This window comes from Kwoniella shivajii, chromosome 2 (genome assembly GCF_035658355.1).
Source record: "Kwoniella shivajii chromosome 2, complete sequence".
Classification (NCBI taxonomy): Eukaryota; Fungi; Basidiomycota; class Tremellomycetes; order Tremellales; family Cryptococcaceae; genus Kwoniella; species Kwoniella shivajii.
Window position 1 is genome coordinate 1,595,442 of NC_085909.1, and position 12,660 is coordinate 1,608,101.

General features: G+C 44.8%; 3 protein-coding genes across 3 annotated transcripts; 2 read left to right on the plus strand and 1 right to left on the minus strand.

The window, feature by feature from the left end:
- Positions 1-100: 100 nt before the first annotated feature.
- Positions 101-2,996, plus strand: IL334_001952 (uncharacterized protein; the record flags this gene model as incomplete). Its single annotated transcript, XM_062933700.1, has 9 exons — positions 101-146; positions 380-515; positions 634-757; positions 864-1,371; positions 1,438-1,592; positions 1,670-2,170; positions 2,226-2,660; positions 2,748-2,856; positions 2,953-2,996. The coding sequence occupies 9 exons, from the start codon at positions 101-103 to the stop codon at positions 2,994-2,996; spliced, it is 2,058 nt and encodes a 685-aa protein (XP_062789751.1).
- Positions 2,997-3,274: 278 nt separating this feature from the next.
- IL334_001953 (dihydrolipoyl dehydrogenase) lies at positions 3,275-6,329 on the minus strand (the record flags this gene model as incomplete). Its single annotated transcript, XM_062933701.1, has 11 exons — positions 3,275-3,324; positions 3,756-3,909; positions 4,109-4,124; positions 4,209-4,407; positions 4,506-4,704; positions 4,773-4,905; positions 4,973-5,097; positions 5,207-5,579; positions 5,680-5,753; positions 6,036-6,224; positions 6,309-6,329. 11 exons carry the CDS (start codon positions 6,327-6,329, stop codon positions 3,275-3,277), a joined length of 1,533 nt encoding a protein of 510 aa, XP_062789752.1.
- Positions 6,330-7,449: 1,120 nt separating this feature from the next.
- IL334_001954 (uncharacterized protein) lies at positions 7,450-12,607 on the plus strand (the record flags this gene model as incomplete). The annotated part of the gene is made up of 10 exons (XM_062933702.1): positions 7,450-8,818; positions 8,884-9,535; positions 9,613-9,807; positions 10,201-10,529; positions 10,613-10,643; positions 10,858-10,964; positions 11,024-11,044; positions 11,150-11,363; positions 11,636-11,791; positions 11,992-12,607. The coding sequence occupies 10 exons, from the start codon at positions 7,450-7,452 to the stop codon at positions 12,605-12,607; spliced, it is 3,690 nt and encodes a 1,229-aa protein (XP_062789753.1).
- Positions 12,608-12,660: the final 53 nt, after the last annotated feature.

The window sequence follows — 12,660 nt, forward strand, 5'->3', positions numbered from 1 at the left end:
GGTATTGACGCTCTCTCGCATCCATCTCAGCATACCTACTATCGCCTTACCTCTGATCATCTCTCAACCTTGCGTCTAAGCGAAGACCATAGACGTTAATATGACCAGTGTTCCACCACCTTATTCGACGCGAGAACATGCTCAAGGTAAGCTTTGAGGATGTCTCATATGTTTTCCGTTTCGTCGTCATGGACTGTGCTAATTTGCATCGAATTATCCAATCTGTTGGACACATTGTCGTTTTCTCATCATGACCATTCTTTACTTCAATCTATCACATTAATCCATTCATCCTCATGTTGTACTTCATCTGACATGACTACCCCTTCTGGTCCTGTCCTAACTCACGCGTCCTCTCATCCAAATGTCACTCGACCAGTTCAACCAGGATCATCAGTATCGACAGGATCCACAACCCAATCTCATGAATTCCAAGAAACCACTTCAGTGTGCTTAGAATGGAAGTTGACAGGTCTGAAGACTATGTATGAAAGTACGAGGGGTGAACAGAAATCGTGAGTTAAACTGAGCTATGTACATTGACATCTCTTGCTTTATGCCTGTTTTCTTCGTGATGACCGAGATTGCGAAAATGAAATATACAGAAACTGATGTCCATCATGCGATTCATAGAAAATGTATCAAATCTGCAGTATTTGGAGATGCAGATAGCCTGTGGGAAGTCCTTTGGTATCCGAATGCAGGGACGTCAACCCAAACTGCTGGTGATCACGTTAGCTTGTATCTCTCCTGCGTTGTGAGTGACCCAATCATTAAAGCTCCTATACCTGCGTCGGGAACACTTGAATATCCTGTGTTTGACAATCTACACGAGCCAAGTTGATGGAGATCGTATTTTATAGCCAACTGCACAAGAGCGTGATTCGTCAATACAGAATAAATGGGTTAGAAAAGGATTATGGTGGTTCAAATTTGAGATCCGACCAATACCATTTGATGCAAGATCAACGACGAATAACCGACACGATATATTAGCATCGAAAGATGCATCTGATCATACTTTTGCGGTGAAGACAGCTAATTGGGGATGGCAAGCTTTTGCTAAACGTGATTCATTATTCCAACACCCGCAAGTCTTATCAACGGATAGTTTCATGATTGTATGTACTATTCAAGCTCAACCTCAGCCACCGGCAGGACTTTGGTTAGGTGTGGGATTACAACCTTCTCAACAAGGTTTGATCAATCCGAACGGAGGGAACGTAGGTAGTGGAGGTGGTCTAAGTGCATGGGCAAGTTCAGATGGTTCTGCAGGTGGTGTAGCTGGTGGAACAGCTGCTGCAGGTGGTGTTAAAAGGGTCGTCCCGAAAGATCTTATCTCAAGCGTAGGATCTATGTTGGATGATCCATGTGGGTACTTGTTTCACATTATCCAGGATTGTGCATCTGCCGAGTTGACTGACGTGATCGCAATAGTATACTCCGATGTGGAATTCGTTATACCCGCTCGAAGAGGATCAGGATCTGCACCTCGACGAATATACGCAAACAAGAAGCTATTAAATAGATGTGACTATTTTGAAGCTATGTTCAATGGTGGATTCAAAGAAGTGGAAGGAGTATATGAAGAGGTGAATTTTATTGACTTGAAGATCAGCCTCTGCATTGCCGATCCGAGCGAAGTGAAAAAGCTAATTTGTCACTGTAGGACGAATCAGATGACGATCTTGAAATACTCTCAGATTCAGATATGGATGATGAATCTTCAGTCTCACAAGCATCATTCGATGATCAGGAGCATGAACGTGGTAATGGCAGATTATCACCTGATTTACATTTGACCACTACAACCAGTAGAAATTCATCACCTAGAAGACAATCAACTTCTGCCGATAGACCCTTGCTGGCTGAACCTAGAGAAGATGTGTCAACAACGACCTCATCTGAAAATGGAACTTCCACAAGTGAGACGAAAGATGAACAATCCGGAGAAGTCGGTGACATTACAGTTGAATCTATGAAGGAGGTACTGTCGAAGAAAGGAACGAAGAATCCAGCCAACGCAAATGAAACGAAGTCGAACACGAGTACAAGAGGTGCTAAACTCACTTCTTCAGGAGCAGGGACTGCGAGATCGATAGGTCCAAAGAAGACTAGAGTGGTTATACGGGATGCAGCCTGGAGTACATGGTGGGCGGTGTTGTATTGGGCAAGTGGGATTGCTACGTTTAGATTAGCCAATAAAAGCTAATTACACCTCTCAGATCTATACCGATATAATCTATTTCGCACCTCTAACATCATCATTCGAGCATCAATTACCTCGACGACCTTCCAATATCCCAAGTAATGCTACTAACAGCACTACGAACGTAGCTGAATCGACCGAGCCCAAAACTAGAAAGGAATGGATACATAGATGGATGATCGAACATGAAATTGATTCACGCTCTTCGTTCTCGGGTCATCATACTGAACGTCGGAATGGCGATGATGATGATGATGACGATGATGAGGGCGATTTGGTTATTGGACCAAGACCAGTGTCAGCGAAAGCGATATATAGATTGGCGGATAAATTGGATTTACCTTCTTTGAAGTTAAGAGCTTTCCAACATATCTGTGCGGGTCTAACGGCCGGAAACGTTCCTGCAGAAGTTTTCAGTAGGTTCAGTAGTACCTACGAAGATGTAAGAAAGGTGAGTGAACGCTATCAACAGGAGTCCTTGGTTTCAACGGAAATGCTACTTTGCTGACAAGTCGACTCAATGCGTGACTATCAATAGGTTCAAGTCGCATTCTTCCTCAAACATTGGTCGGAGATCAAGAAATCAGAGACAATGACGCAGATCTGGCAACAGATCAGAAATGGCAAACATGTTGGATTTGAAGAGGGTAAGTTGAATCATATTTGGGTGTGGATATCAGTCCCATTACAAACTCGAAGCTCAAGCACATGTCGCTAATATACTTGCGATTTGGTAATTGCAGTCTGGCCCTTGATTGTCGGTCAATTGGATTTCAGACCGTCTTAGTTTATTTGATTTATGTGCAAGTAAAGAAGCGATCTGAGTTAGAGATCGTTATGAAGGATGGCAAAACGGTTGTAACGAGTAGTCAGAGGATCTCTTTTCTATGTGAAGCGCAACTGTATAATATGACTATCGCATGCACCGGGTCTAACCAATGTGGAGACCCCTTCTGCAAGAAGCAATACAATCACATAAGCAATTAAAGTATACTGCATGATTTTACTGATAAACCCACTATATCCTCGAAACCATGTAGATCCCTCTCCGCTATCAAGACACGTTTAGTAGTTGATGGCTTTGTCGTAAGATGCCAAAGCAGCTTCTTTGAATGCTACAGATGCAAGGAAAAGAGGTTGTCAGCATGACCGTTTGAAGCGATGCAGAATGCCTTCCCCTGCGGAGTCTCGTCTGTCTCCCTCCTTCCACGCCGTCCACGCCGTCCCGTTCGTCTCCCGACTCCCGTTCCCTTATTCCGCGCTATCGTCTCCGCCGTTCGTCCCTCTCCTCTGCAACCTGGGTAGAAAGTGACTCTGCCGCCGCCTCAGAAGCCGAAGAAGGAGCCGCTGCAGGTCAAAGTGGCACTTTCCTTCGTCTCGATATTTTCACCCCTTGCCGCCTCCATGCAGCTCACGTTCCACCCTCTGCCTCTACCAGCTGTCTATGACTCTCGGTTACCCTCTACAGCCTTCTCCCTCTTACCATACCCTGCTTTGACCCACGAAACCCCGTTTTACAGTCTTCAAACCCAAAAACCTAACTCACCTTCCGACAAAGTTGGATGGGCGTGGCAAGTTCGAGCGATATCTTCAGCTGAAGCTTTGTATTCCAACGCAAGCACTGCGCTCGAAATCATCTCGCCAGCATTAGGCCCTACTATATGACATCCGAGCACCTGATCTGTCTCCTTCTCGACGATCTATGTGTCGAAAGATGTCAGTTGAAGCTCGAAAACTGATGAAGATATGATGAAAAAGGCGTTTGTGATAGCGAGGAGCCACAAAGTGGTAGCGGAATCAAATAAATTGGACGCGCGCGGAGAAAGCGGAGGTCTCCGACAGATTTTTAATTAAATCTCCGAGAATTCGCAGACTTGTAGATGAACAAGGAAAACTCACAAATTTAACGAAACCTCTATTATAAGACAGCGGAAATCAAGCATTAGCATACATTCGTACGCTCATTAGGGCCAAATACGATGGGTATACCTGTACTCACTCTGAATCTTGGTTGGTCTTAGCTCTTGAGTTCGCAGCGAAGGGGTATTTTCCGATCTTGTAAGCTACACCAGCGGCTTTCAATTCCTCTTCGTTTTTACCGACCCATGCGACTTCAGGATGAGTGTAAACTACTGAAGGGATAGCATCGTAGTTGACGTGACCGTGACCTGATTTGATTATCTCAACAGCGGCGATACCTACGATGTCATACGAGTGTTAGCCGAGATTACTGCCTTGATGGGCTACGGGCCATGACTGGGCTTTACACCTGATCGATCGAGAAAATATCACTCACCCTCTTCCTCTGCTTTGTGAGCAAGCATTGGTCCGAAGGTAACGTCACCGATACATTTGACACCTTTAGCGGAAGTGTTGAATTGGTCATCGATGATGATTCTTCCTCTCTTGTCGGTCTCTACACCGATAGCTTCAAGGTTGAGACCTTTAGTGACTGGTCGTCGACCAATAGCAACGAGAACAACGTCGGCTTCGAGCTATATGTAATGAGGATTAGCTATTCGACCTGTGCTTCAATTGGGGTCATACAATGGGAAGATCTCACAGTTTCCTCTTTACCACCTTTGGCAGCGTCGATCTTGAGTGAGACCTTGTCACCTTGTCGTTCACCACTGATGACCTTGGTGTTGAGCTTGAACTTGAAGCCTTGCTTTTGGAGGATTCTTTGGAATTGTTTACTGTGTGAAGGGGAAGAAGAGGGTTCAGCGCTACGTTGATCACCAATTTTTCTGAGATCTAACCTACCCAACTTCACCGTCCATACCAGCACCGACAGCACCAAGGTATTCGACAACGGTGACTTCGGCACCTAATCTTGACCATACTGAACCGAGCTCGAGACCAATGATACCACCACCGATGACTACCATCTGATTTTGTGCAAATCAAAATCAGCATAAATTGTTATACGGTGCATTCGTTCAGTGATATGTTGACCCGATTCTTTCCTTCAAAATGAGATCGATATATCCAACTCACCTTTTTGGGAACCTCCTTGAGATCCAAAGCACCGGTCGAGGATACGATTCGTTCTTCATCAATTTCGATTCCTGGGAATGGGGTAACTTCTGATCCAGTAGCGATAATAACGTTTTTAGCTTCAACTTGAGTTTCACCACCTTCAAGTAAGTTTACATTTATTTTAGTGGGTGAAGCGAAAGAAGCCTCTCCTTTGATATAGTCAACACCATTTTTCTTGAACAAGTATGTTTCAATTCCACCTGTTAAAGCTTTCACAGAAGCGTTTTTGGCTGCTAACATTGCTGGTAAATTAAGTTTGACTTCGGATACATCGATTCCTCGATTTTTCAAATCGTGTCCAGTTTGATGATATATGTGGGAGTTGTTAAGCCTGCAACGTTTCAAAGAGATTGTTACAGTCATTCATTGATCAGCAAACTGAATGACCTGATCATGCCATTGACAATACGGTAATCTGTGAGCATACTCACATCGCTTTAGAAGGGATACATCCGACATTCAAACATGTTCCACCGAGAGCTCCTCGTTTCTCAATACAAGCGGTCTGCGGGATGGTACAGCAATAAGTCAGCATGAGGGCTATGCTAACGATCGTTCGATCAAAAGGTCCACCCTAACACAAGACCTGCTATTCGAGCCGATCGGGTGAGACCTTGCCACTTCCTTAATCATTCTCGTATACACACGGGATGCCCGAGCTTTTATTTTTCCTTATCTCAATCTTATCTTTGCTTCCATGTTGTTCGAGACAATCATTTCGCCAGCATTGGGAACTCTTCACCCTTATATGATCCAAATAAATCTCCTATCGATAAGCTCAACTCACCTTTAGGCCCAATTGAGCAGCTTTGATGGCAGCTACATAACCACCTGGACCACCACCGATAACTACGACATCATAAGGATCGGAAGAAGTTGCTAATCCTCTTGATTGGAGGAAGGTCAATCGAGGCAGAGTAGATGATCGTGAGAATGATGAAGAGGGTTTAGATAATGGTCGAAGGAGGTTTTGTGCCTATACATCCTATTGATCAGCATAATCCATCTCCACCTTGAACAATGGGGAATCGTATGGATGTAGGAATCCCCGGGAACATACGAGTGGTTGTCTGGAAAACATGATGGTGGATCTTTCCTAATCTGTGGTTTGAGTTAATCGAATCAATCAAAAACTTTCCAGACGAAACCAAATATTATTGCAAGTAAAGTGTTTAATTGCATGGACGGCAAAATCCCAAATAGATTGATTCCCATCGAACTGGCCCCCCCCCATCACCCGTCTCCGAAAAAGCCGTCTCGCGGATGTGGCACATGAGGACCGTCTAATAAAAACACAACGGCATATCCGTTGGAAATAAACTGGACGAGTAGCTGCCAGGGCATCATGCATTTGTAACGTCGAGTGCTTCTTCATAGGTGTAGCTGGATTTGCCAAATCCTGTAATACCTCTATAATACTACCATAATCGTACTCAGATGAGGCTCAGGATACCGCCCACACATAGAATATAGTACTACAAACCTCATGTAACAAACATCTTCAAGCCTCGGCAGGAAGAGTGATCCGAGCGCGAGCAATGAAACCACATATCAACCCGCAGGCGAACAAAGGTATGAGTTCTTGCTTGCCAACGATGAGGTATCGATTGAAGTAGATAGGAAACACTCAAGGTAGACTGAGCACATTGATACGTGCAAATCTCTAGTAACGACCGTCCGAGTTATTTGCCTGTTGAGTCGCCTTCCCTTTATCCAAAGGATCCACATCCTCCAAACCCCCTGTCTTTACCCTACCTACTCATGTACCATCAACGATATAGGACTGCACGTTGAACGATGCAACAATGCACCAGAAACACGCCGAATCCGGTCCATCCTCTAACCCTCCTTTAGTATCTGACTGCACATGCATTGTGCACTTATGCTGCGATTTCAATGCATCTGCTCAGAAGACTTATGTTATAGATTATCCTCAACCCCTTAAATTTACGCTGCTTATAGACTCAACAGCTTCCTCTCTCCTCTGGGGTCTGTCAGCATCCATCTTCGACCCACATATCGACTGTGCTCAAAACCAAAGGAATGGAAATTATCTCTTAATCAACTCAGAAACTTCTTCTTACACTCCATTGTCAACTTATCTTTCCTTCCTTCTCAACCCGTTTCAAAACTTGCCAACTGTAATAGTAAACAGTTCGCCACCTCCTCACGTCCGAACCGGAATCCCGTGATTTAGCAATATGGCTAAGAAAAAGAAGACTCCTCCTACCGAAGCTCCTCCGGCAGCAACAAACAAAGTCCCTTCTATCCATTCGGACGATGGAGGCGATAATGCGCAAAGTCAACATCATCATCATGACCATGAACATCATCATCATCATTCACATTATGCAAGATCAATAGATTCTGATGGGAATGTAGTTGAAACTAAAACTGATATTGTTGAAATCAAAGAAGTCAAGGAAATCCCTGCTGGACAAGTTGAAGAAGATCCTCCTCCTCCTGTGTCTAATCCACCTTCGATAAAGACTAAAGCTCCTACGACAATAGCTCCACCGACAATCAAAGTCCCAACAGTAATAACACCGTCCACCAAAGCGCCATCTATTCCAGCTACTGTAGTCCCTGTACCATCAAAAGCTTCAACTGTCATCGCTGCGCCCGTCCCATCTGTGAAACCACCTTCGGCCAAAGTCCCAACTGTAATAGCACCCATTGTTGCCACACCTCCGCGTCCAAGCTCACCAGCGCCATCACACAGGTCACATAGATCCCATCATCACCCCGAAGTTATAGTGAACGTTACTATCCCTCAACCTGCTCCAGCCCCAGCTCCAATTATCGTTCCTCCCACACCTACACCAGTTCCAATCGAAGTAGTCAAAGAACAGACGATAGACATAATCGAACCTGTAAAATCATCCACACCATTGGTTGTTCCTACTGAAATACCACTTCCACCTTCTAGAGCACCTACAGTAATACATATTCCTGTATCGAATAGATCGATCTTACCTAAATTGTTCAAATCAAACCCTAAATCACCAGAACCAGAACCAGAACCAGAACCAGTTGCCGAAGAACAAGAGGAAGTGGTTGAAGAAACTAAAATTATCACAACTACAACTACTACAACAAGGAAGAAAGCATCGACTCCTCCACCTGCAAGTACACCTGGTACCCCCAAAGTAATTTCAACGGATAATCCATTTGTCGAAAACGTAACTCACTCAACCCCAAAACCCATACCCAAATCCACAAAAGCGAACCTTAAATCACTCCCAACCCCATCTCCTGTCATCTCTCTAAAATCAATACACACACCTTCTACTCCGATTCCAGCTCCATTATCCCAAATGAAACTGCCTAAAATATTTCGAACCTCCTCTCCAGGATCAGGAAAGAAACCGATGAAGATCATCGAAACTACAACGGTAGAGAAGGTCATGGTTCCCATGGACTCTTCTGATGAGGATGATATTGAAATTGATACCGCAGCTACTACAATGGGAGGAAATACTACGAAAGGTATAAATAAAAGTAATGGCTTTTCTTCTACTTCAGGTAGACAGAGTGGAACAAAAGGTGGACTACGGCCTATCCCAATGAGTGAGTCAGCTTGGTACTACCTACTGGTACAACGCAAGTCAGCTAATATCAGACCGCGAGAGCAGTCGACTATCAAGCTCTTATTCAAGCCACTCCTCCACCATCTATTAGAAAAACATTACCTCCCTTACCACCAGCGACCGTTACTCCTCCTCAAGGCCCGAAAACGATAGCAACGTATTCTGCGCAACTTGACCGAGATACCCAAGGGAACGAACATTTGCATGCTAGACTAAGAGATCACACAGGTGTGGTGAAAGACGCTGCTTCTCCTCCAGCAACGGCTTATGCTGCAACTACTGTACCGGCTACAACCATCTATATCCCTGCACCTAGCTCTCTCCCAGGTCGAACAACGTATCTGCCTTATGTACCAGCTCAAACCACAATTCCACCGCCTACCACTGCACCCGCAACGACGCCTCTTCCTCTTCCAGAAGGTCCCAAAACCATTGTGACTTTATCTGCTCAGTTGGACCGTGATTCCAAAGGGAACGAACATTTACATGCTAGGATGCGAGATCATACAGGTGTCGTCAAGGGATTGGATCTAGATATGGGAGAAGGAAACCCTTTGGAGAGTGTCAAGGAACGTAAAAGGAGGGAGAAGAAAGAGAAAAAGGAAGCTGACAAATTAGCGAAAGAAGCTATGAAAGGATTGGAAGGTAATCCTTACAAATCTATTGGATCTGGTGTACCACCTCCCAAATCTGAACGGTGAGTGTTTCCACCAGCATAAGCCAAAAGTCTCCCTTCACGAAGGATTAGGAGGTCTGTGCTTACGGTATACTAAGATACGCATATCCACCTGCTCCTACTATTATCGAACAAGCTGCTAAAGAAAGATATACCAACCGATTCAATGGTGGTCAACAAGGTATGGCCATGGGCGGTCGTATGGGAGGTATGGGAGGTATGGGAGGTATGGGAGGTATGGGTGGTATGGGTGGTATGAACGGTATGAACGGTATGAACGGTATGGGAATGGGGTGAGTATCTTTTCGAGCTTCTTGGCTTCCGGATGCGGATGGATCTCTGTGCTGCGGTTCAACGGTGATGCGAAAAGGGGTCATCCTTTCGTTCAACTTGGTTTCACGATACAATACAATACAACACAATACACACCGTTAGCTGACGCACTGATCCCCCCTCCCCTCCCTCTTTCCACATCTCTTCCCATTTCCTATTTCATCACAATTTCGTCATCATCAAACACGTTTCATACCGAAAATCATTCCAACTGCAACTTTTTTTGGTTGACTCAAATCGTGTACTCCTTTGTCAATGTATATATATACCTTCTTGTACTTGATATCATTCTGTGACTCCCAAATATTGTTTGTACTTTCTCTTCACAAATCATTCTCCGTTAAACACCATAGACCACCTTATCCACCAATACAACCAGCGCTTTGTCCTCGACCACTACCATTGGTAGGGACTCGACCACCTATGTTCGGACCACCAATGATGAATCCAATGATGGGAATGGGCGGAATGGGTATGGGTATGGGAGGCATGGGTATGGGAATGGGTGGCATGGGAATGGGTGGGATGGGTGCCATGGGTATGCCAATGATGGGAATGGGCATGCCTATGGGAATGCAAATGCCAATGGCAACACCCATCCCAGGAGTCGTACCCGGTCAACCTGGAATGGGATTTTACAATTCCATGCCGGGAAGATTTGGTAGAGATACTTTGGGAAGAGGTACGCAAGGTCCTGGAATGTGATTGATCGACTTGATCGGGATACATGTGATATGAATTGATTTGTTATCGTGCGATATCCAGATTTTGCTGGTCCAGGAGGAGTCGGTTCAAGGTATGCAAGCATCGTCATCCCGTTTCTGAACATCTCCCAGGAATGGATTATCATATCTTTTTTCTCTCCACACAACCACATCACCCCTTGCGGAATCGTCTGCACTCCAAAGGGGAGAAACCTTTTTCTCGGTCACAAATCGTCTTCTCCAGCTCGGTTGTCACACGATGCTCTACCATAAAAGCGTACCAAGCTGATATGATGATCTTCACAGTCAGCCATATCGCCCACCCGATCCATCAGCTCTACCGCCTATGCCATATGGATTACCATTCATAGCTCGACCTGGTCAAGAAGGGTTCGATCAGTATGGACGGATGTGTGAGTGTTGTACTATCTTATCGATGAAAGAAAGCTGAGCTGACGAGATCTGTCTGTAGTACCACCTGACTTACCAGAAGGTATGCTTCCTTTGTGTTCCAACCACCTGTGTTCAATATGCTCCAGACGATAGTTCCGGAACGGCGCACCTGCCTCAGCTGATTATGATTCTTCGATACTCGTAGGTTGGGACGGCTGGGGTCGACCGATAGTATCAGCCAATCCTCAACCCAACATGCCGGGCGGATCTCAACCTCCATTAGCTCCAGCTGCTCAACCCGTCGGACCAGCAGCGGGTGTTCCTCAAGGACAAGCTACTCAATTACAACCTTTCTCAGCGTCAAATTCTGGTAGTATGAGTGAGACAGGGACAGGTAGTGGAACAGGTAGACCAGATCAGTACGTCGGTTGGAGAAATTATTATCTTCTGAGTGGGAAAAGTAGGGTCGATGATCCGATGGGATACGTGGACATCCTGGGGAGGAAGTAAAGGATATATCGTGGTATGGGAAGAAGACGGAGAATGATTAGTGAAGAAGCAGGACGGTTTCATGAAGGTGGCGAAGATCGTTCATGTTCATTTTACTTGGGGATAATGCTTCTATTCAAACTTGTAAGCATACATTTAGAATCATGCATACTCATACCCTTTTTTCTTGTCTGTCCAATAGACCCGCATGTTTCGATCGACCTCCAGCCAAATCCGATTCGTATTTTCGATACGATCCATTCGAGGCTTTTTCATTACCTGCCAAAAGTCTCAATTACCCTCATCAATTGCATTTACCGCCGGAGATGGTCAGTCATGATGTCAACGAGGAGGATTGGTGAGTGAGAAACCTTCTTCACTGCTCTTGCATCAAGCAATCGACAGATGAGAATATTGTGCATCGATAAGGTTAGACTTTATTTGGAGTTTACTGTCGATCCTACTGTCTTTGATGTGCAATCATTGTTCTGTCCAGATGATAGAATCGACGGTACTGAAGATCATTACTTGCTGATAGTTTGATTCTCCCGAATACAGGGCCAAATTCATCGAAGACCTTTCACGAGAAGCCTTGGCCAACGCTCGACATTCCTATGGTTCCGCAAAATCATCATCCAGTTTGTTCTCTCATCGAACTGGCAATAGGTATGGGAATGGACCGGATCCAATCTTATCCGAAGGTGTACATTCACTACTCGCAAGTTGGGCCGTTGCGTTTTTTTCACCTAGGGGAATAAAGATTTATGCGGCCCAAGATGGTAAAAGAGTTTTACCACCGCCTATTGAGCCTCCACCTAAATCGAGAGGCTATTCACATGCCAATGAATTTTCGGATGAAGAATATTCTTCAGATCAACAACATGAGAGAGATGATCAATTCAACGACTGGAGTGAAGATGAAGAAGAAAGACAAGCGAAAAGAAATGATATGTATCTCCCTAGAATAGAAAGACAATGGAGAAAAGATGAAAGGAAATTAAAGAATAGAAGGGAAAAAAGAAGAGTTCAAAGAGAATCTGAAGTTTTACATTATCATCATCAATCAAAAGGTACTCTGTGGGAAATTCATTTCGTCAATGCTTCTCCTACCATTTGGCAACCTGGTGCACGACCTAGAACTTATGGTGAACCCGTTATTAGATTGAGAAGGTGAGGTGATTTCGTCTGTGGGGAAATTCGGCTAGGACTTGGCTTTCGGCTTTGGAT